This window comes from Apteryx rowi, unplaced genomic scaffold (assembly GCF_003343035.1).
Source record: "Apteryx rowi isolate R43461 unplaced genomic scaffold, aptRow1 scaffold_464, whole genome shotgun sequence".
Classification (NCBI taxonomy): Eukaryota; Metazoa; Chordata; class Aves; order Apterygiformes; family Apterygidae; genus Apteryx; species Apteryx rowi.
In genome coordinates this window covers 342988-363855 of record NW_020450721.1, presented here as the reverse complement: position 1 = coordinate 363855, position 20868 = coordinate 342988, and the positions used below count along the sequence as shown (strand labels likewise).

Sequence of the window (20868 nt, the reverse complement as noted above, 5' to 3'; positions counted from 1 at the left end):
GGGCGGCGCTGGCGGGGCCGGGGCCGCGCTCCCGTCCCGTCCCGTCCCGTTCTGTCCCGCGCCGGGCGCCGAGCGGCGGAGCCGGCCGGGGGTCGTGCCGGCAGGCTGCTGCCGAGCTACGTGGAGCAGGAAGGATGGCGATAATATTTCCCTCTGGAGGCAAGGTGTCCGTCTGCGGGTGCTTTTAATGGGCCATTGTAAACTTACGTCGCCGCGTAGAGCAACAGGAGCGGTTCGCAGTGAATAAGTACCTCGGAGAGATTGTTCGTCTTTGTTTGCGCTTTAACAATGTAGCTCTCGTCGTTTCTACTCGCTGGATTCCCCCGAAAGATAAAGGGCAGGCGCCCGCGAGGACGCCGTGTTTGASGGTGGCTCTCGCCGAGATCTCAGCAGGCTTTTGCTTTTTCTCTCTGTGGCAGTTCAAACAAAGCAAAGTTTGGCTTGAAAGGTGCACTTCTTAATCTTCTCGTGTGTAGTAATGACAATGTATCTTACTATTGGTACTCTCGCATGGTAAATAAACTTTTTTTTTTGGGGGGGGGGGAGTGCGTTAATAAATAAAAACAGCATTTTAACAGTTTTTCCTGAAGTTTAAACTACTTGCATGCAAGTTGTTCTACAGTTCTGTGTCACTCTAGCTGCATGGGAAATTATGCCTATATTATTATCTCTGCTGTCTTTCTGTAAAAGCTTTATGAACACTATATATTTCCTATTTACCTGTCTAAATATGTGGAAATATTATTCAAATGTTTAGTGAGTAAAATGTCTTATCTTAATACTGAAAAACACTTCTTTAGTAAAGTTTTCTGTTTTGCTTTGTTCTGGGTGAAATCCTAAGATCTCACCTTTAAGAGAGACTGGAAGATGAGCTTTTAGTAGTAGCAGTCTCCTGATTTGAATAACTAATATATGTATGAGAAAGAACCTTATAGGACTAAGTTATCACTGGCTTCAGCAAAAGCAAGCAAACAAAATAACTCCTTAAAAAAGACAAAGATTTATAACTTGTAATTTAAATTTTTAGCTTAAAGTTGAGAGCAAGCTCAGTGAAACTATTTTGGTCCCTGTAAACTTTAAGTTATCATCTTGCTAACTTTGGACTGAACTTTTTCACTCACAAAGATTGGAGGTATGCATTTCCTTATGAGACTAATCAATCCAATACACTAGCAAGTAACTGTCCTATAGGTAAACAGTCAAAATTCTCTCTGTGGAACTTTTTTGTGCTTCAGGATTCAGAGTCTTTGTGTGCTGTTTAGATACAGCTGCTATTTTTCCTTTTAAACTTCAGGAGTTTAATCAGCAAAGATCTCAAAAGCATAAATCAAAGTACCTCATAAGATTTAACTCATAAAGTGGGGGAATATAAGCATAAAACCTTCTGGAGTTTAGTCACAAGTTGAAACTGTTATATTAATCTCCATGACAGTGTACGTTTTCTGAATAACTTACCAGCTTTAATAAAGTAACGTTACCTTATGCTTTCATTATGTGTTAATTTTCTGAATATCAAAGCAAATAGAACCCTCCACACAAGAAGAAAAAAACTTTTTGTGTTGATTACAAAAGATATCACTACGTTTTTTTGATTGGAAACTTAAGCATGTTAAAACAGTTAAATCTGAAGGGTTTCCAGTCAGACTACATAAATTATTTCTTTTAAGGAATTGAAAGAGTAGGTGTAACTGTATGGTTAGTACAGTCCACAAAGCCACGTGATCTCTCTTAGGCTTCTACAATGGGAACACTGTCATGACAGTTAAGTTACCGCAGTAACAACAGTAATAACTTTTCACTGTGTGTGTGCACGTGTRTCAAACAGTTGCATATACTGATCAAAACTGACTTTTGAAATGGTGATGTTTTGACTTGCAGAGATGTTTTCATGTTAATTTCATGTTAATTAGCAAACATTCAAATTAAAGAAGTGCATGTCCAAAAAACCCCCACAAAAAACTACTTCACCTTTGTTAAAAGTTAGTGGAAGATTTCAGTAGACAAGCACATTAAAACCGCTTTTAGTCCTCAAAATGATCTCTCATGTTTCCCTAGAGTAGAGTAACAGGCTGTACTCACAGTTAGAGTCTAATTCTGCTAAGACAAATGGTGTAGCTTAGTTTTACAGGATGCCCTTCTGGACTTATTTGGCAGGTCTCATATGTAGAAAAAGGGTAACGATGGGACTAGGACTCGTTGTAACTTAGGGTATCTAGCCTGATTTAGGTTCTTTCTCTACCTGTGATTTTTATTTGATTGGTAAAGGAGTAAATATTCCAATGCATACTCTCCGTTGATACGTAATGTAGCAAATAAAGCTCGTTTTCACCATTTGTTGGCTTGCTTGGCACTGGGGTTGCCGTTTATGTATTTGAGTCTTAAAACTTTGAAGTTTTAAACTATAAACATTGAAGCCTACCCACTGTAAGTGTACTGCTAAGCCAGTCTTGTACTGGTGCCTTATGTAAATCATCTTCATTTAGAAGTCATGAATTTGAGGTCTGTTAGCCCCAATTTGTGGCTTCTTTTGCTACTTTTACTATGAAGATAGTTCATATTTCTAAGTTGTGAGTGTTGGTATTTTTTACATATACAAATGATGTTACCTGTGTCATGAGTAAAATTTTTTTTGTTAAGAAAGTAACTAGTTAGTAAAACCAGCATACATATCCCTGTATTGAATATGCATATAAATAAAGCAAACAGTTGCATTATGTCTTGAAAATGGATGCAGAAAATCCTAAACTGGTGATATTCCAGTGATGATAAATTTAGGAGTTCAAAGTGTAGCCTTTGGCTAAAATATTTCTGAAATGTAGTCATTTTCACTCACTGTAATGAGCCATCTGAGTTTCTGTCTAACACATTGTCACTTTGTCTTAACACCTTCTTACATTCCCTCAGCAGTTAACTAGCATTGTTTAACACTTTAAATATTTATCAAGATTGTTATATATTAATTTCTAGATAATCCTACATCAACAATTTTTAGTCTCCAATAGTTCTCCAAATTATGACACAAGATGGAAAAAGTGTTTAAAATCATAATCTTTATGCACAGAGATATCCAGTTTTGTTTTTAATGTAATGTGGCTAACTATCTGTTCAATTGAGAGATACTTTCAAGCTTTAGCTTGTGAATCAGCAGATGTATGAAGTTGATGCTGAGGGTTGGATTCTCTTACTGGTAGTTGCATAATCATGTTTAACAGCCTGCGTGTTGCCTGTTCTAAGCAGACTCTATACTTGGAGTTATTACAGAAAATAAGCAAAAAGTACTTAAGATATTATGGCACAGAAAAATATTTATGTTAATAGTAAAACCTACGCATTTGTTCAACTTAGAGTTTTAGTGAAGAGTTTGGATATCTTAACATAGTCTAATGCATCGTAGTCTAAGGCACGTTGTATCTAATATACCTGAGATATGAGGGCAAAATGATAATATATACAGACAGATACAATATTTATATAACAAATACACCACTTCAGATATCTTCCTAGCAAATATTAGCAAGGATAGGCAGTGAGTTATAGGATGTCACAGCATCAGAGGTCAGACTGAGTATTGGGCCTCAAAATAAATTATAAAAAAATTCCCAGTGCAGCTGAGGAAGAAAATTATACAGCATAAGAGCTAACCAATAAATAAGTAGTTTTTATTAACAAACAGCTCCCAAAAATCCAACAAGCTTGAGTAAAAGAACTAATAACAGCCTCTTAAATACAGAGTCAGAATGCATGCTCCTTGCTACTAAACTTTAACAGATTATAGGCCTAAAATGTGTCTTTAATTTGGAAGCGAGAGCAAAATGATAGCTGGAAATTCAAGAAATTACATGGAAGTGACCTGTGGAGAATTACCTTGGCTGTAAGAAGAAAACAAGAGGTTCACAGAGAAAGGTCCTGATAGATAGGAAAGACTCCCCTTTGCCTGACTGTACTTCTTCCATTTTTATCTCCCGAATGTTTGTTTTTCTACAGTTTTGGAAGGTTTTCACTGATGAAGTAAGATGGTGAACATTTTCTCTTTGCCACCTGCATTTATCCWATAGAGCAGAGCTTGTTTCACCTGTCATAGTAGAAGAGCTGTATTGACAGTTATTAACTACACTCATTTGTTTGTTTGTTTGTTTTGATGGAAATGTTTATTTATTTAGCAGTATATTCATTCAAGTAAGAGGATGAAGCTCTGGAGACCCAAGTGCCTATTTATTCCCAGGACAAATCATAGCTTAGGAAAAAGAATAGGTAAGGGAGAAGGAGAGGAATAATATTGTTAACCTGCCGACACGGTTATTTCAAGCTGAACTGACAGTCTTATTAACAAACACCTTTCCTTCCTCTAGCTTTAAGACCTTTTAAGTAGTAATTCTAACTGGTGACTTACTTTTAGAAGGTCACACACTTTTTATTGTTCATTATGACCATAGCCTTAATCATGTAATTTAATTGCTGGGTTTGAAAGATGGGCACACTTTTTTTTTTCCTTCCTAAATGGTACTGGCTAGGTTATTGTTACTTTCTGCTGTTTCCGATGGTTCTGTGGATCTGAGTCTTAAGTCCTCTTCTTCAAAATCACTGCCTCACTAATAGCTGTGACTGAATTTTTAGAGTGAACTGTTCACACAAGCAGATTAATTAGCTCTAATACTTTTTAGTGGGCAGAAGCAGTCCATAGAATTTCAGCCAGTGTGATCTTTCAAGTATCTGAGTAGGTATGAATTAGGGGAGGGATAAATACTGCAAGAGAAGATGGGAGTGGGGGAAGGAAACAACATAATGTGATATCTTTTCAGTGGGGGAGAACAGAACCAGCCTGATGGCAGGCATTGAGGAGAGGCTGGCAGCAAAGGTAGGGGGAAAAACGAGGTAAAATGTGGGAGAGAAAGTCAGAAAGAATGAAAGAAGAGTACAGTTAGGAATTAGTATGGCTATGAACTAGTTACATAACAAAGACTGAGCAGGGAAGAAGATGCTAAAGGAGAAATAAGAAAAAATATTTAGAATAAATAAGGAAAGGTGAAAGAAAATAATTTGTGCTACTTGATTAAAATTGATAATCCAAGTTAAAGCTAAATTGCTTTCTACTTGCTGGAAATAAATTTTCCCCTAAGTTTTTTTTTTTTTTTTTTTGGAAAACTTGGGCTTGTTGAGGAAGCATTCTGAAAATTTGATTTGTTATCCTGTGAGACTTTGGGAGTAACAACTGGTGCAATAAATCTGGATGAAGAGAGGGATCCAGAATAGTCCTATTCTTGAGAGTTCTAACTTTCTTCCTGTTGCAGTCTTGCCTGGATTCAGACATTAGAAACTATGTACTGACTTCTCTTTCAGAAGGTAAAGCCAAAGATGACATGTCTTCATGTCTGTCTTACTGTTCCGGGCTGCATCCCTGTCTATCATTTCTGGAGGGTGTTTAAAAGAAACAAGTCTTAAAAGTCCTGCCAGTTATTTTGATAGATTCCTGTTCCTGTAGATTATGATGCTAATTTGTTTCAGAGCTGTTCTGAGAGCAGAATAAAGGAATATGTCTCATCCTCTATTGATGGTTTCACAACTTAGTGATGCTTGAGAAGAATGTTTATTATGATATGCACTGCCATCCACTACCCTTATAAGGGTAGCTGTAGCTGGAAAGAATACAATGTATGCAAAATAACTCTGTAGTTGTAATTTATATAATTCTTGGAGCAGGTGCTGAAAGGATATGTTGAAGAATCAAAAGAAAATTAATGATAATTTTAAACCAATCCTTGCAGTTTATTTCAGCATCATTTGACATCAACTATTTAACAACCGAAATGCAATGAGGGAGAAGAATTTTCTGTCAGAAGACAGAATGCTGTGTATGAAGTACAGGACTGGGGTAAAAGCCAGATACAAACTCCAGATTAATTCAGATCTCTCTAATTTGCTCACTTATAGTAGATGATGCTGACAAGTTTCTCTTAACAGTGTTGCTTCATGAAGTGTTTCAAATGAAATTTATAGCTTTGATATGCTACAGCAATATATATATATATTTTTAGGCATATATATTACTTGCAGAAAAGTTCTAAACTATAAACAGAGAAAAGCAAGCTGAAGCTGCTAGATTTATGATGGAGATGTAAATGTTATATCATTAATTTTATGATAAGAAGGCATGTTAATGTATTAGCTTTGAGTTTCTGTATAAATCCAAAGTATTTTCTGATTATCATTTGTATTTCACTTTGAATAAGGCAATTTGAGAGGCAATCCGTCGGAGAAGCAATACCATTCCTTCCCCACCCCCACCCCCAAATTACCCTTCCGCAAAACTATATTCACATTTGTTTACTAGATTAGCTTTTTAGAACTGAAATAATTTAGTATTTGTAGGAAACCAGCAAATTAGAACTCCCATGTATTTAGAAGCTGGAATTAGACATTGTGATAATTTAGTTGTCTGTACATGAAAATTAACTTTAAAATTAACTGTGCTTGTTCCCATTGCATCGTGATAGTACTCCCTAGACTTCTGGTTACTGTATTGACATTCTCCTGTGCTAATATTCTTGTTTTTTTTTTAATTGTAATTTATTGCTTTTTAGTTACTCTAAATCACATTGAAGCTTTCTGCAAAAAAGGGTATAACCTAGATATGTTACTTCTAGCTTTCTTGCAAACGTGAGCTCTAAAGTAAACGTCGAGGTTATTTGAATAATATTTAAATRGTCATAAGTGTTAACACTTCTTTCTCTTGTTTCAGGGTTTTTTTGTAATTGCTGCCATGGGAAGACACTTGACTATGCTTTTGCTGCTGATGCTGCTGGTGCAGCATTTTGGAAACTGTGAAGGAAATCAGAGGCTGCATCATGCTCCATCAATGCAGTTTACACAAGTACAGTATAATGCCACTGTGTATGAGAATTCTGCAGCCAAAACTTATGTTGGGCATCCAGTGAAAATGGGTATTTACATCACAAATCCGCTGTGGGATTTAAGATACAAAATTATTTCTGGTGACAATGAGAACTTGTTCAAAGCTGAAGAGTACGTTCTGGGAAACTTTTGCTTTTTGAGAATACGGACCAAGGGAGGAAACACAGCTATACTTAACAGAGAGGTGAAAGACCATTACATGCTGACTGTTAAAGCAGTTGAAAAAAACACAAACACTGAAACACGCACGAAGGTCAGGGTGCAGGTACTGGATACAAATGACTTACGGCCTTTGTTTTCTCCAACTTCTTATAGTGTTTCTTTGCCCGAAAATACGGCAATAAGGACAAGTATTGCAAGAGTCAGTGCAACTGATGCAGATATAGGGACAAATGGAGAGTTCTACTATAGCTTTAAAGAAAGAACAGATATGTTTGCTATACATCCAACTAGTGGAGTGGTAGTTTTGACTGGTAGACTTGACTACTCAGACACTAAGCATTATGAGATGGAAATTCTTGCAGTGGACCGTGGAATGAAGCTGTATGGCAGCAGTGGCGTCAGCAGTATGGCAAAGCTAACTGTCCACGTAGAGCAAGCAAACGAATATGCCCCTGTAATTACAGCTGTTACACTGCTTCCATCAGAACTGGACAAGGATCCAATTTATGCAATTGTAACTGTAGAGGACAATGATCAGAGTTCAAATGGAGAAATAGCATCATTAAGTATTGTTGCAGGTGATCCACTTCAACAATTCAAAACAGTGAGGTCTGTTCCAGGAGGTAAAGAATACAGAATCAAAGCCATTGGTCACATTGACTGGGAGAGCCACCCTTTTGGATACAACCTTACCCTTCAAGCTAAAGATAAAGGAAACCCCCCACAGTTTTCATCTGTAAAAGTTATTCATGTAACATCACCACAATTTAAGTCTGGTCCTGTTAGATTCGAAAAAGAAGTGTATAGAGCTGAAGTAAGTGAATTTGCCCCTCCAAGCACACCTGTGATAGTGGTAAAAGCTCTGCCTAGTTACCCGCATTTGAAATATGTCTTTAAAAATACACCAGGCAAAGTAAGATTCAACTTAAACCCTCATACTGGCCTTATTACCACCTTAGAACCAATAAAAGCACAATATTCATCCCATTTTGAACTTGAAGTTGTGACAAGTGACAGAAGAGCCTCTGCAAAAGTATTCATTAAGGTACTAGGCATGAACAGCAATCCTCCTGAATTTACTCAGACATCCTATAAAGCCTCCTTTGATGAGAATGTGCCAATAGGTACTAGTGTCATGAGAGTAAGTGCAAAAGATCCCGATGAAGGGGAGAATGGCTATGTGACCTATAGCATTGCAAACCTAAATCCTTTGCCATTTGTGATTAATCATTTCAGTGGGATTATTAGTACCTCAGAAGACTTGGATTATGAATTGATGCCGAGGGTTTACAATTTAAGGATCCGTGCCTCTGATTGGGGTATACCATATCGTCGAGAAGTTGAAGTTCCTGTAACTATTATTTTAAATAATTTGAATGACAATATACCACTGTTTGAGAAAATCAATTGTGAGGGAACAATCCCCAGGGATCTTGGTGTTGGAGAACAAATAACTACTGTATCTGCTATTGATGCTGATGAGCTCCAGTTGGTGAGATACCAAATTGAATCTGGAAATGAACTGGATTTATTTAGCTTAAATCCAAATTCTGGGGTGCTTTCACTCAAGCAGTCGCTAATAGATGGCCTGGGTGCTAAAATGTCTTTTCATAGCTTGAAAATTACAGCAACAGATGGAGAGAACTTTGCAAAACCATTGTATATTAACATAACTGTAGCTGCCAGTCGCAAACCGGTCAACTTGCAATGTGAAGAAACTGGTGTTGCCAAAATGCTGGCAGAGAAACTCTTACAAGCAAATAAATTGCACAATCGTGGAGAAGTTGAGGATGTTTTCTTTGACACTCACTCTGTGAATCTGCATGCACCTCAGTTTAGAAGTACTCTCCCCAGTAGCATTGAGGTAAGAGAGGGCCAGCCTGTGGGCTCCAGCATAATACTCATGAGTGCCACTGATCTTGACACTGGCTTCAATGGAAAGCTTGTGTATGTTATCTCTGGAGGTAATGAAGATAGTAGTTTTATTGTTGATATGGAGAAGGGATTGCTGAAAATTTTATCTCCCCTCGACCGAGAAGTAAAAGATAAATATGCTCTGAATATTACGGTCTATGATCTTGGAATACCACAGAAGTCTGCCTGGCACCTTTTAGATATAAGAATTTTGGATGCTAATGACAACCCACCAGAGTTCCTACAAGACAGCTATTTTGTTGAAGTGCATGAAAACAAAGAGACAAACAGCGAAATTATTCAAATTGAAGCCACTGATAAAGATTTGGGATCTAACGGAGAAGTGAAATACTCTCTTCTTACAGATACAGACAAGTTTACTGTTAATGCTGTCACAGGAGTTGTGAAAGTTGTAGGAGCTTTGGATCGCGAAGAACAGCATGTCTATTTCCTGAAAATAGAGGCTAGGGACCAACCTATTGAAGAACCTCAATTATTTTCAACAGTTATTTTAAAAGTATCTATAGAAGATGTTAATGACAATCCCCCTAAGTTTATTCCCTCAAATTATCATGTGAAAATTCGAGAAGATCTTCCTGAGGGAACTATTATTACATGGCTAGAAGCCTATGATCCTGATTTAGGCCAATCAAGTCAAGTACGATACAGTCTTCTGGACAGTGGAGATGGCACCTTTGATGTTGATAAACTAAGTGGAGCAATACGTATTGTGCAAAGACTGGATTATGAAAAGAAACAGCTTTATAACCTGTCTGTGCGGGCCAAGGACAAAGGAAAACCCATTTCATTGTCCTCTACATGTTACGTTGAGGTTGAGGTAGTTGATGTAAATGAAAATTTGCACCCTCCACAGTTCTCTATCTTTGCAGATAAAGGCTTTATAAAAGAAGATGCTCCTGTTGGTTCATCAGTAATGACAGTATCTGCTTACGATGAGGACGCAGGAAGAGATGGGGAGATTAGATATTCCATCAGAGATGGATCTGGTATAGGAGTTTTCCAAATAGATGAAGAAAAAGGTAAGGTGACTTTTGTGTTCTAAATCAAATAATATACCAAAAAAGAGATGATAGCAGCTGTGTTGTCCCTGCTGAGATACTTCGGTTAGGACCAAAAAAGTCACCAGTAATGTGTATAGTCTTACTTACCACTTTAGTGAAACTGCACGCACGTACCTGCACGCGCACACACACACACACACTTGAGAGGCACTTTTCTTCCATTGTCCTTATTTGTATCCAGCATACCTAAAGTAATTCTTGGATCTTAAAATTTCTACCACCCAAGAGGAATTCTGTTATGTGAAGGTTTGCCTCATATGGGCAATCTTGTTTTGTGGATATTGGGGGTGTGGAGTTAAGGGAATAAACTACTCTCTCCCCAAGGATTGAATTCTGGGATTTTCATGCTTTTAATCTTAAACTACATCACTGTTGCTTCATTTACTAGAAGTATGCATGTATCTGATACTGCCATACTTGCTGGGTTTGGTAGTTATATTTTAAAGCTCTAAGTGCCCGTTTTTATTATAATAGGTAGTGCCTTCTTCATGGAAAGGTTCTTGTCAAACAAAGCATGGATRCAGCCTTTAAATAACTTGTGTAAATGAAGCAGACTGAAATGTTGACTTGATGCATAAATTGAGGGGCAACTGTGAGAATTATTCCAGTATCATGTACTTAGGAGAAACATCATTATTATTTCAGTAAGATTCTAATGATTTCTAATATTTTGGTTGCACATCTGTGTAGTTACATATTCATTTTATTGTTTCTAGAAAACAATAAAATATGCAAAATACTGTTCACATAAAAGCGGTATCTTCAGAACAGTGAAGACTGTTTTCTTTTGTGCCATAATATACGAATATTTTAAGTTTCTGATAGAGTGCTGGTATCATGCTACCATCTCTGTAAGCTCCGTAAAATAAATTCAGGAGGAATCTTGTGCAGAATTCTGCTGTGGGTTATATGTATTTAAATAATGAGCTCATAACTGATTGCTGTTTTACAGGATATAACTTGTAATTGGAAGTAAAAAAAATAGCTGTCATGTCTGATTCATCCAGTAGTCATTCTGTGGGTTTTACATGCGTAATAAGTGTGAATATGGGTAATATGGACTTACAAAGTCACTTCACTCTTCAAAGTTTAAGAGAACAAACTGTTACTTGCAATATATTTTCTTCTAGAATAAACTTATTTGAAATATTTTTTCTTCTATAGAAAGTCAGTTATTAAATTACATAGCTTGTGTTTAAAGAGACAACTCTAGAGCTTCAAATGAAGCATTGCTTCTCTTAGCTTTGCTTTTAACAAAGCACATAGTTAAGATTATGGAACGGGTTTTCTAAAAATGGAGAATCAAGTTCTTTCAAAGATTTAGTGGTTTCTCCTCTAGTTTTTGGTATCATGCAGGCTATTCATTTGTGTATCACTGTGCCTGTCTTTTAATGTAGTTATGTTCAAGTTTATTGTGCATTTCAATGCAGGATAGAACATTGTCTTAGAAAAGTGTTTTGCTGTTCTAAAGAATGAATCTGATTTTGCTGTTTTATTGAGTAATAGATAATGATAACGAAAGAATGAAATGTCTTTATTTTGACACCAGTATGTACACGTATGCCTACTTATGCATAGCTGTCCGCATATATGTATTTTTTGTGACACTACTACTGTGGCAGAATCAGTTGTCTCCATGTGTTGTGTCTTTACTCTTTTGGCATGAGACTAGTTTTCTTTACTGAAGAATGTATGTGAATTTTATTAAATCCCTTTTAATCTGCCAAGTTTAAAATAGTAAATTGGCAGAATTTGGGGCARAAGGGTCTTCTATTTAATAATTTTGTCTAGGACGGTAGTTCAGTAATTTCAGTAAGTAAAGGCATTGTCTACATTTATATTCATATCTGGTATCTAGTGTTTGCTGTTCTTCAGTAATGAAAATAGAGGGATTTAGGGGGTGAAGAGGGGTTACTTGTTTCTAATCTTAGTGGACAGATTCTGTTTAAGGCACTGGGGTAGAGAAGGATATGTGTATTTGTGGGTTTGGGTATGCGTATGTTTTTCCTCGAAATTTTGGCCTAAAAAGGGGACTGAAAAAAGAACATGGAGTATCTACAAGCTTGACAATGTATCTTAAACATAACAGAAATTTAATTAATAAACAAAACTGTCTTGAATTTTTTTTTATAAGAAGCCATCAAAATTAGTACAGGAGGCACTCCTTATACTTCAATATCTGAATACTTGTCATTTTTTTCAAAACAGACTGGCCTCAATACAGGGAATGGACTGATAATTAGCAAAGAAAGCACACTAGATAAGTTGCTAAAGGGTTCTTCTACCTTAAACCCTTGAGCTAGATATCTCTTGCTGCTGCCACCAAGAGCATCATTCTACCCTTCCTATTCCAAGATGGATAAAATGGATTTAGGAAGCTGTTTGGAGTCAACACTTAGCTATTCAGTGGCTAAGGGGAACCCATTTGTCTCTTGCTTCTTGGGAATCAAGGATAACAATCACATTTGCAGAAGGACTAGATGATTGGTAATGACTGAAGCATCAAATAGTTCCATGCATGGAATTTTTGCTAGCTTTCTGGGGTTGTTTTGTTTTGGTTTTTAATCTTTCAAAAGGTAGGAAGCTATACAAGTGTTTGATGTTTGCACTTTAATTCTGGAATTTTCAAAAGAGAATTTAATATATCTTTGCCACTAGTTTTTGAGTACTTCATTTTCAAAGACTTATCTTTGTCACAGGCCAGCTGATTTCCGTAGGTTCTGTTTGCTACAGTCCTGCCCAAACCCTTAAAAGCAAGACCATAATGCACCCTTAATCTCAAACTCAAGAGTTACTTTAATTACTTTGTTGCCCAATTGCTCCAATCTGTGATGGCCTTCAAGAAGATCAAGAAAAAGGTACAGTTAGGATGAATTTGGTAATCAGTCATATCTTACCTTTCAAATAAGTATTCTTTAGCTTAGAAAGGAGATAATAGACAGGAAAGGAGGAGAGGAAGAAGGTAGAAGTGTAGTAGTTTCCAAACCGCCTTCTTCATATCACTTACTTCCTGCTTATAACAATGCAAGAAATAGGGGGCACATAGSTAGCTGATCTAAAGGAAGTCTTCTTTCACATCTAGCATAATAAAATAATGAAACTCACTTCCCCAGGAAGTTATAGAGGCCAAAAGCATGACCAAAGTAAATAAATGGTAGTAGATGAGATTGTTTTGAGGCTAAGCACATCTTTGGCTACAATACAGAAGCTGTTTTATAAACTAATTTTATAAACTAATAATAACTGGAAGACAAGTGGGTAAGGAAGGTGATCATTACTCAGTACTTGACCAGTTTCTCCTAATTATCCTCTCTCCTGATTATCTGTTAATGCGTCTAGAGAGATGGCACTGAGCCAAACAACATGTTACAGAAGTTCTTACGTGACCAAAGGGCATCCATAGTGTAGAGGAGTGTTTCCTATTTTCACTGCCACTTTAGAGGTGAAGAAGAAGAAAAAGTCTTTCTGTTTTCCTGTACACATCATGTTAGGCTGGTTTATGGGTCAGTTTTACAGCATGACTCTGGGAAATTTAAAGTGGGACAGACAGTCATCATTACAGTCGGGGAGCAGGGGATGGTTTAGCAAACCTTAACTCCATCTGCAGAGACAACTTAAGGTGARAGGTTGTATTGGGCAAGCTTCAATTGTTGCTGGAGTTCATTCTTCACATCCTGGGAAGCCAGAACTCTGAGTAAATGTAAAAGTTGATAGATTAAATCAGGCAATTCAGTTTCACCAAAATAAATAAATAAATAAACCTAAATACAGGCTTTTTCAGATCTCTAGAGAATGATACCTACTAGTTCTGTCTTGCGAAACAATTCTGAGGTAACAGCATAAATCTATTATTATGCAATTTATATATATATGTGTGTGTGTGTGTTTGTACATATATGTGTGTATATACATAAAGTGGACTTCTAGGTGTTCCAGGACTTCTAGGAGTTCACTTAAAGTTATAGATCTAGAAATATGAAATCTATAGAAACTTTTATTTCCATATAAAGCATATGCATCCATATGGGTAGCTGGGACTAAAATTCTCACTTTTCAAAGCCTTCTCTGTTCCTCAAAGCTTCTTTTAGAGCACGATCAGATGATCATTGTAGAGCAGTTGAGGTGCTTTAAATCTGGGGACGGGTAAGGAGGAGCAGTTCCTCCTCGACAAATTTTACTTGGAGGTTATTGCCTTCTTAGTTTAACTGGTATAACATAGTTACTGTATGTGCAGATTTATTGCTGAAACTTGAAGTTCTATTATTAATTTTGAGTTCACCACAGCATTATTTTAATAATAGTTTTCACTTTAATAGTGATTTTAGTAAAAGTATGAATTTTTATGAAATCCAAGAACAAAATAATGAAGTATGAACTTAAAAGGCAGCTCTGTGTTGATATTACAGCAATTCATTGGCTTGTGTTATTAACGGTTCCATGCAAGACACTGTACGGGCAGTTATGAATGCTCACATATTGCATGTTCATATGGTGTTACTGTGTTTGTGTCTAGTTATCCAATGCATGCTTGATTAATTTTGTTCTAATATGAATTAACCTTTTTATGCCAGGAAGTATAAAGTGAAATTTAAGCTTGCTTGCATCAGTATTCCCTGATTTTATTTTATTTTTTTGTGGTGTTTATACTTAGGAATGTTAATTAATTTTTGATCCTTTTGTCATGATAAGAGTAAGTATAGGTGCTAAGTGCCTAATAGTTCTGGTTTTGAGCCTGGTTCTTCCAGGCTTTTCTTGGTAATAATGTTGTGCAACAGTTCTGTAGCATTGGCTGCTGTTTCTGATCAGCCCCTTGCTTCTGCAGCTGCTTAGGAACAATCAAGATGTGACTCTTTTCGCACTCATGCTTTTGTGCTTTATTGAAGTTAAGACTACCTCAAAGACCTGTGTAACCTTAGGGCCCCTAGGCAGCTGCTCTGCTTCTCTTCAGTAGTTGCACTTATATATGTTGACTGCTTCCTTCCATCCCCCCCAGTCCTTGTAGGGAAGAGCCTCGCTATGGAAAGAGATTAATAATGACCTCTCAAGCAAAAGTCAGTAAAAATCAACATAAATTGTAATCTTAATACCTCTGTTACATGAAGCTTTTGTTATCCTAACCCTGGGTGAGGAGTAATAGCCAGGTTCTTCTGATGTTCCTAGCAGTCCTTGTGGGAAGGGAGTTACCATCTATGGGTGTTACAGAGAAATGGGGGAAAAGACAGTAATGAACATCAACTGGAGAACAAAGATTTGAAGATGATGATTCAGAAATATAACAATGCATTGTGACTGTTAACATACAAAGACAAAATTGCTTAACAGAGGGAGACTCTGGGTATAGTAAAACTGAGAATAAAATTTTAATACAGGAAGAGATTCATGTGTAGTGAATCTATACAACAAAGCAGTTTAGTTGTTTATGCTTTACCTATGTGTGTTCAGGAGAACTTGTAAGTTCAAAAAGTGTTTCATGTATGATTTAGATTGGAATGGAATCTTCAATTTGAGATGATCAGCTGGCTATATAAATTGTCTACTAAATGTAAAGTATTTTCCCAAAGAATTTGATGAGGAGTTCAACAGATTGGGATGTATTAATAATAGAATGCATTGCATTGATACAGATCCCAGTGTGCTGCAAAGAACACATGCACCATCTAAATCCCATTAGCACTGAGCAATAGAAGTGAGATAAATCATGTCAATTCCATGCTGCTACTGCTGTTTAGAAAAGCTCTAAGGAGTGATCGCAGCAATTGCTGGAGGGGAACCTAAAGCAGAAGCTGTATGGGGCTAGAGCAACACTGAAACCTCTTCCTTCCTTGTCCCAATTCCCATCCCAGCAGGCAAGAAGGAAAAAGGAAAATATCCTCTTATTGAAGGAACAGGCTGTCAAATGTAAGGATAGAGTGTTTCCAGTAAGTAATTACACTCTTCAAAAGGTGAATTAAAAGTTGGAGGCTCCAGTATGTAAAAATAGTGTTAGTAAGAAATCCCGGTGCCTTCTCCAGTTGTATAGGTGAACAAGGCTATTTAGTATCACCCACTAGGCTGTACGTAACACTTTATAATGTGGGAGCTTTTTTTTTTTTTTTTTTTTTTTGAGTGCTCAAAATTTAGCTAGCTGAGGGAGAGAGCCAACAGACTTTGGGACTATAGGAGCTCTGGGACATTTAGCTTGAGAAGGGTCTCATTGCAATGTTTATGGAAGCCAGAAGCCTGTTCTGGAAGCTGCTGCTTTTGGGTTCCAGTTCTTGAAACCAAGGAAGTTTCAAGAGTCACAAATTCCCTGGCTTCTGTTGGTGTCTTCTCAGTTGTATACTAGAGCCATAGGATTGGGAACCCTTGTTTTCCCAGATCCAGGGTTTTCCATATAAACTCTAAACATTAATGATCTCCTGAGGAAAATTGATTTAAACTGTTTTAATAAACCACAATGAGTCTTACAAAAACACTTTTTTTAGAAAATTCAGAGCTAGCTCAACCTCTAAGGCTACCAGCAGGTATCTTCTAAATTTCTGCAGCTGTGGATATTTCCCAGAGCATAACCTGGTTCCAGAGCAGTGTTGAGGGTGATGTGGCAGTTTTAAGTTTGTGCATGATAATTTTGTTACTGGTGCTTAATCCAGTAATTTAATTATTCGTTACTAGAAATCTTACTATTCTTTCAGTTACCTTAGTTTAAATTATTRTGCATTAATGTTATAGAATAACAGTAATTTTGTTCTAATAATAACAGCTAAGTTTAAGGTGATTAATTTAATTTGCTGACTGAAGAGGACATAAGTATGACTGTGTTTGATTGGAACAAGGGTCTGTCTACCCTGATGTTCACCCTCCAGTATTCTAAGGAAGAATAAGAGCAGGACAAACATATGATAATTTCTTCTAATACTTTCCCAATCTCTGATTGTTTTCTGCGTGGAGAGTTCTTGAGTTAGATGTGGTTTGTAAGTATTCAGTAACCGTTGGTGGATTTATCTTTCTTGTGTAGTCTTTCCTTGGAACAGTGTAATTTTTAAATATGACCTTGCTAACACAATAAGGAAAGATGATTTGTTTCATTAAAGAATGTTAAAGGAGCAAGTAAAAAGATATTAATGGGGGTGTGTGGAGGAAAATTCATTTTATTGCACTATCTCTATGTGTATAAAATATCATCAATAAAGCTTAATGTCTATGAGACACTACTTTTAATATTTCCAGAACTGTTTCCAGCAGGGAAGACAGTAATTCATTAGGGAGAATGAATAAGATTTGTAACTACTTTGCTCTAAGTACTGAATTAAACTCCTAAAATATACAGAACACTGTTAACTCATAATAAGCATGTTAACATTTTTTTGCAGAGTTCTTGTAATTGCATTAATAAAAAATGTAGGATATGATTTACATTTGTACAAAGAGGACAACTTTAAGTTCTGCATCTTCAGTGTTCTTTGGCTTTTGATTGAGTTGTTCTTATCATTCCACCACTCACTGTTGCTGAGTTTTACTAATGAAGACAGACATTAGCAAAGATTAAATGTTATGATCATGAATGGAGCACAGCACTTAAGTACCTATTGGATACCTATTAAACCCACACTATTATCTGTCACAGAAGCAAATGGCCTGCATCTATCCTATCAAACTCGCTTACCTTTAAAACAGGATGGCTGCATCCAGGTAGCTTGTTGGGAACGGTATCTGCTGCAGTGAAGTGTGCCCCAGTGCTGTTTGGGTGAGTGAGAGTTGGCCCAGGCCAAAAGCAACTTGGCAATGTGAAGAATGAAGTTCCAAAGCCTGGAAATGCTTCCTGACCCTGTTTGTCATACTGATATAGCCATAGCCACTTGGAAGTAGGCATTTTTATTCAAAACTGAGACCAGTATGATTTGTGTTTCTAAGTTCATTGTAATTAAGTCCCAAATTTGTAAGAATGCTTTCTTCAAATTATTTTAGTGAATGACTCATGTTGAAGTTGCACCTTTTATATACTTTTTAGTCTTTAGTTTTATCCCATTTGTATAACTTAAACACCAGAATATATGAGAACTTAGTTTCACTAGAGTTAAAATTTATTATTTTTTTAAACCAACAAACCGCAAAACTTCCTAATTTCCAGTTTTCTGCTATGCATATTCCAAACATGTTTCTATCAAAGCCATATGGTGACTGTGTTGTGTTTATTCTCAATCAATGCAAAGCTGTCAGATGGGTTATATGTCACTGAAAACTATTAACAGGATTTTTTTTTTTTTTTTTTAAGAAAGCTGTTGGTCAATTACGATTTTTAATCTCATGTTTAGGTGATGCTGACAGTCAGGAAAAATAGTCTTGGTGAGTTTGGTATAATAGGCAATGATAAGGTGCTCTAAGATTTAGTCAGAATTCAGTTACAGAATTTGTGAAAAATCCAGCTTAGCTTCTGTCTATTAATAGTCTGATTGGCACAAAGGTTCTGACATTAAAATTCTGTAAGTGAATTGGGAGCAAACGGGATAAAGAGCTTCTCCTGTGAGGGTTTTCTTCTAACGCTCTGTCATTGCAAAGTGCAGCAGCGCTTTCCGCTCTTTTTGAAAGGATAGCTGAATTAGAAGGTGCTGTGTTTCTGTTCAATGCTAAGTGATTGCTGCTTTTTGCACAAGAAATTTTTACACTGTCTAGTTCGGGTACTGATATCAGTGAGGCTCAGAGCACAGACTAATCTATTGAATATCTAATTAGCTTCTTGGACAAGTTTTTCACCTCGCACTGAATTCTGTACTGCCCCATTACGTTGTTAGCAGTACCTGAGTTAATTGATTTGCCCATAGAGCTGTAGGAGCTGAACTTCCTTCAGTGACTGAAGTATAAATGTGCCAGAGTCAGAAATTCTAAGGTTATTGCTGATGTGGTTTGTCAAATAACTTGTAGAATGATTACAGGGTTCTGTTAACTCTAACTTAAAGTTCTTAGGCCTATGAATGTTAATGTATTTGGAAGGTTAATCTTTTAAATGAGGGACAGCTTCAGCACTTCAATTAGCAGTTGAGAGAGCCAAAACCTTACTCTGTAAATGGACAGTGGAGATTTGAGTGAAATTCTAGTAAGCAGAGAGGAGTTTTTCTTAATCAAAGGATTTATGCAGATTATTCCTTGGAATCTGGAGTTGATCAGTCTGTTGCCGCACTGACATTTGGAAAAGAAAATTGGCAGAATTGCCCAACTGTTTTAAAGATTCCAGGTTTTGTATTCAAGCACAAATTATTAAACTCATTCTTTCTTTGGAAAATGATAAAAGGGCAAACATCTTCTATTTGTTTAAATAGTGTATGATTAAAGCTCTTAAATGGATTCAAGTAACATTTTTCAAATTTGTGATAGGCTTTTTATATGTACTCCAGGATAAAAGTGTATGGATTTTCTTTTTGAGAAATATTGGAAACATTTCTGTTCATAAAATATCAGTTTATGTATGATCTGCCTGTTGCTAAAAAAAAAAAAAAAAAATTACAGCTGTTGTTCTGGAAAAAGGAAGTAGTTTGGGTCAGAGATACAGAAATACTTACTCTTTTAGCTTGTCATGTGAAGAGAGTTTACCAAAAATAAAACAGTATTTTCAAAGAAAAAAAAACAAAGAGGAATTTGGTGGTGGCCTATTCTGGAAAGATATTTTAATGCTGGTTATGTGTTTAATGTTCTTTTTCTAGTGGCATCCTTATTTTGTGCTGTGACCTGAAGTGTGTAGGCATTCTCTCCCTTTGATACTGCATTGAGAAAGAGAGCAGCATAACAACTTGAATTGATGCAAGTTGGAGACGAGGTCTACCCATTTCAACTCTCCCACTGGCAGTCTTGTGAATCCTTTGCAGGACTGTCCCTATCAAACTCAAAGTTTTGTAGTGACAGTAAATATTGATATGCCATAGCCACTCAGAAATCATAACCTGTCTTTTAAGGCATTTAGCCCATGTTTTGATGACTTATTTTCCATACCAATATTTTCAGTGATAGCTAAGCATGCAATGAATGAAGCAGAGTTGAAATTCTGGTTTAGCCTGCAAGATAAGAGAGAGAAATGTCTCTGTTTTGTGTGGGATGCTTAAACCAAGGAGGCATATTTATGTTTGTTGGTCACAGATATTTTAAAACCCTGTTGTGTAGACTATCTTAAAAATAGGGTATCATCTCATTGTTTGAGTGTGGTCAGTATGATGTTGAAAATAGGAGTGAAAGTTATACAGAGGAAGATCTGTATGGTTTCATTTTCTGTTTTTACAGCATTTTCTTTGGTAGCATTGGGCCAAACTTGGGCTATTGTGCAAAAAAAAATAGTTATGTTAAAAAAAAATTTGTATGCCTTCACTGTGCTAAATTGAGTAGTAATTTGAATTTTAAAAACATTTGCTTAAAATTTCATGCAACTAAAATATATTTTCCACCAATTTGTTATGGTTTTAAAAATGAGGCATTTGGTACATAAATGTTCTTTTACTAGGCAGTACAAACAGCTCTAACAGCAGTTCGCTAGAGAATAGCTTTGTCATGTTTTTAAATTCCTTTTAAGTCTTAGGAGAAATTCTAAAACTTTCTTCAAAGATAAATAGAGCTGGGTCAGCACAATGTGTGTCTGCTCATAGAACTAAGAGTAAGAGAGTCAGAGCACCTCTGTGGTCTAAAATGGGGTTAAGTCTTAAATTCACTGCTATACAAAAAGCAGTCCAGAAAGTCGTTGTACGAGGAGATAACTTTTGGAGGTGTGTTAAGTTGCTTTAGCACTGGTACCAATGGTAGCCTGGCTGCCTGCACCCAAATTTGGTCGTGTGCATAGAAGTAT

At 36.5% G+C, this 20868-nt stretch overlaps 1 protein-coding gene across 2 annotated transcripts in view; it reads left to right on the top strand.

The window, feature by feature from the left end:
- Nucleotides 1-6757: 6757 nt before the first annotated feature.
- Nucleotides 6758-20868, top strand: part of FAT1 (FAT atypical cadherin 1) — a 102248-nt gene continuing 88137 nt past the window's right edge. For both annotated transcript variants that reach the window (XM_026077866.1, XM_026077865.1), the window contains exon 1: nt 6758-10025. In XM_026077866.1, coding sequence (XP_025933651.1) covers nt 6758-10025 — 3268 coding nt within the window. The remainder of the gene's footprint in view (nt 10026-20868) is intronic.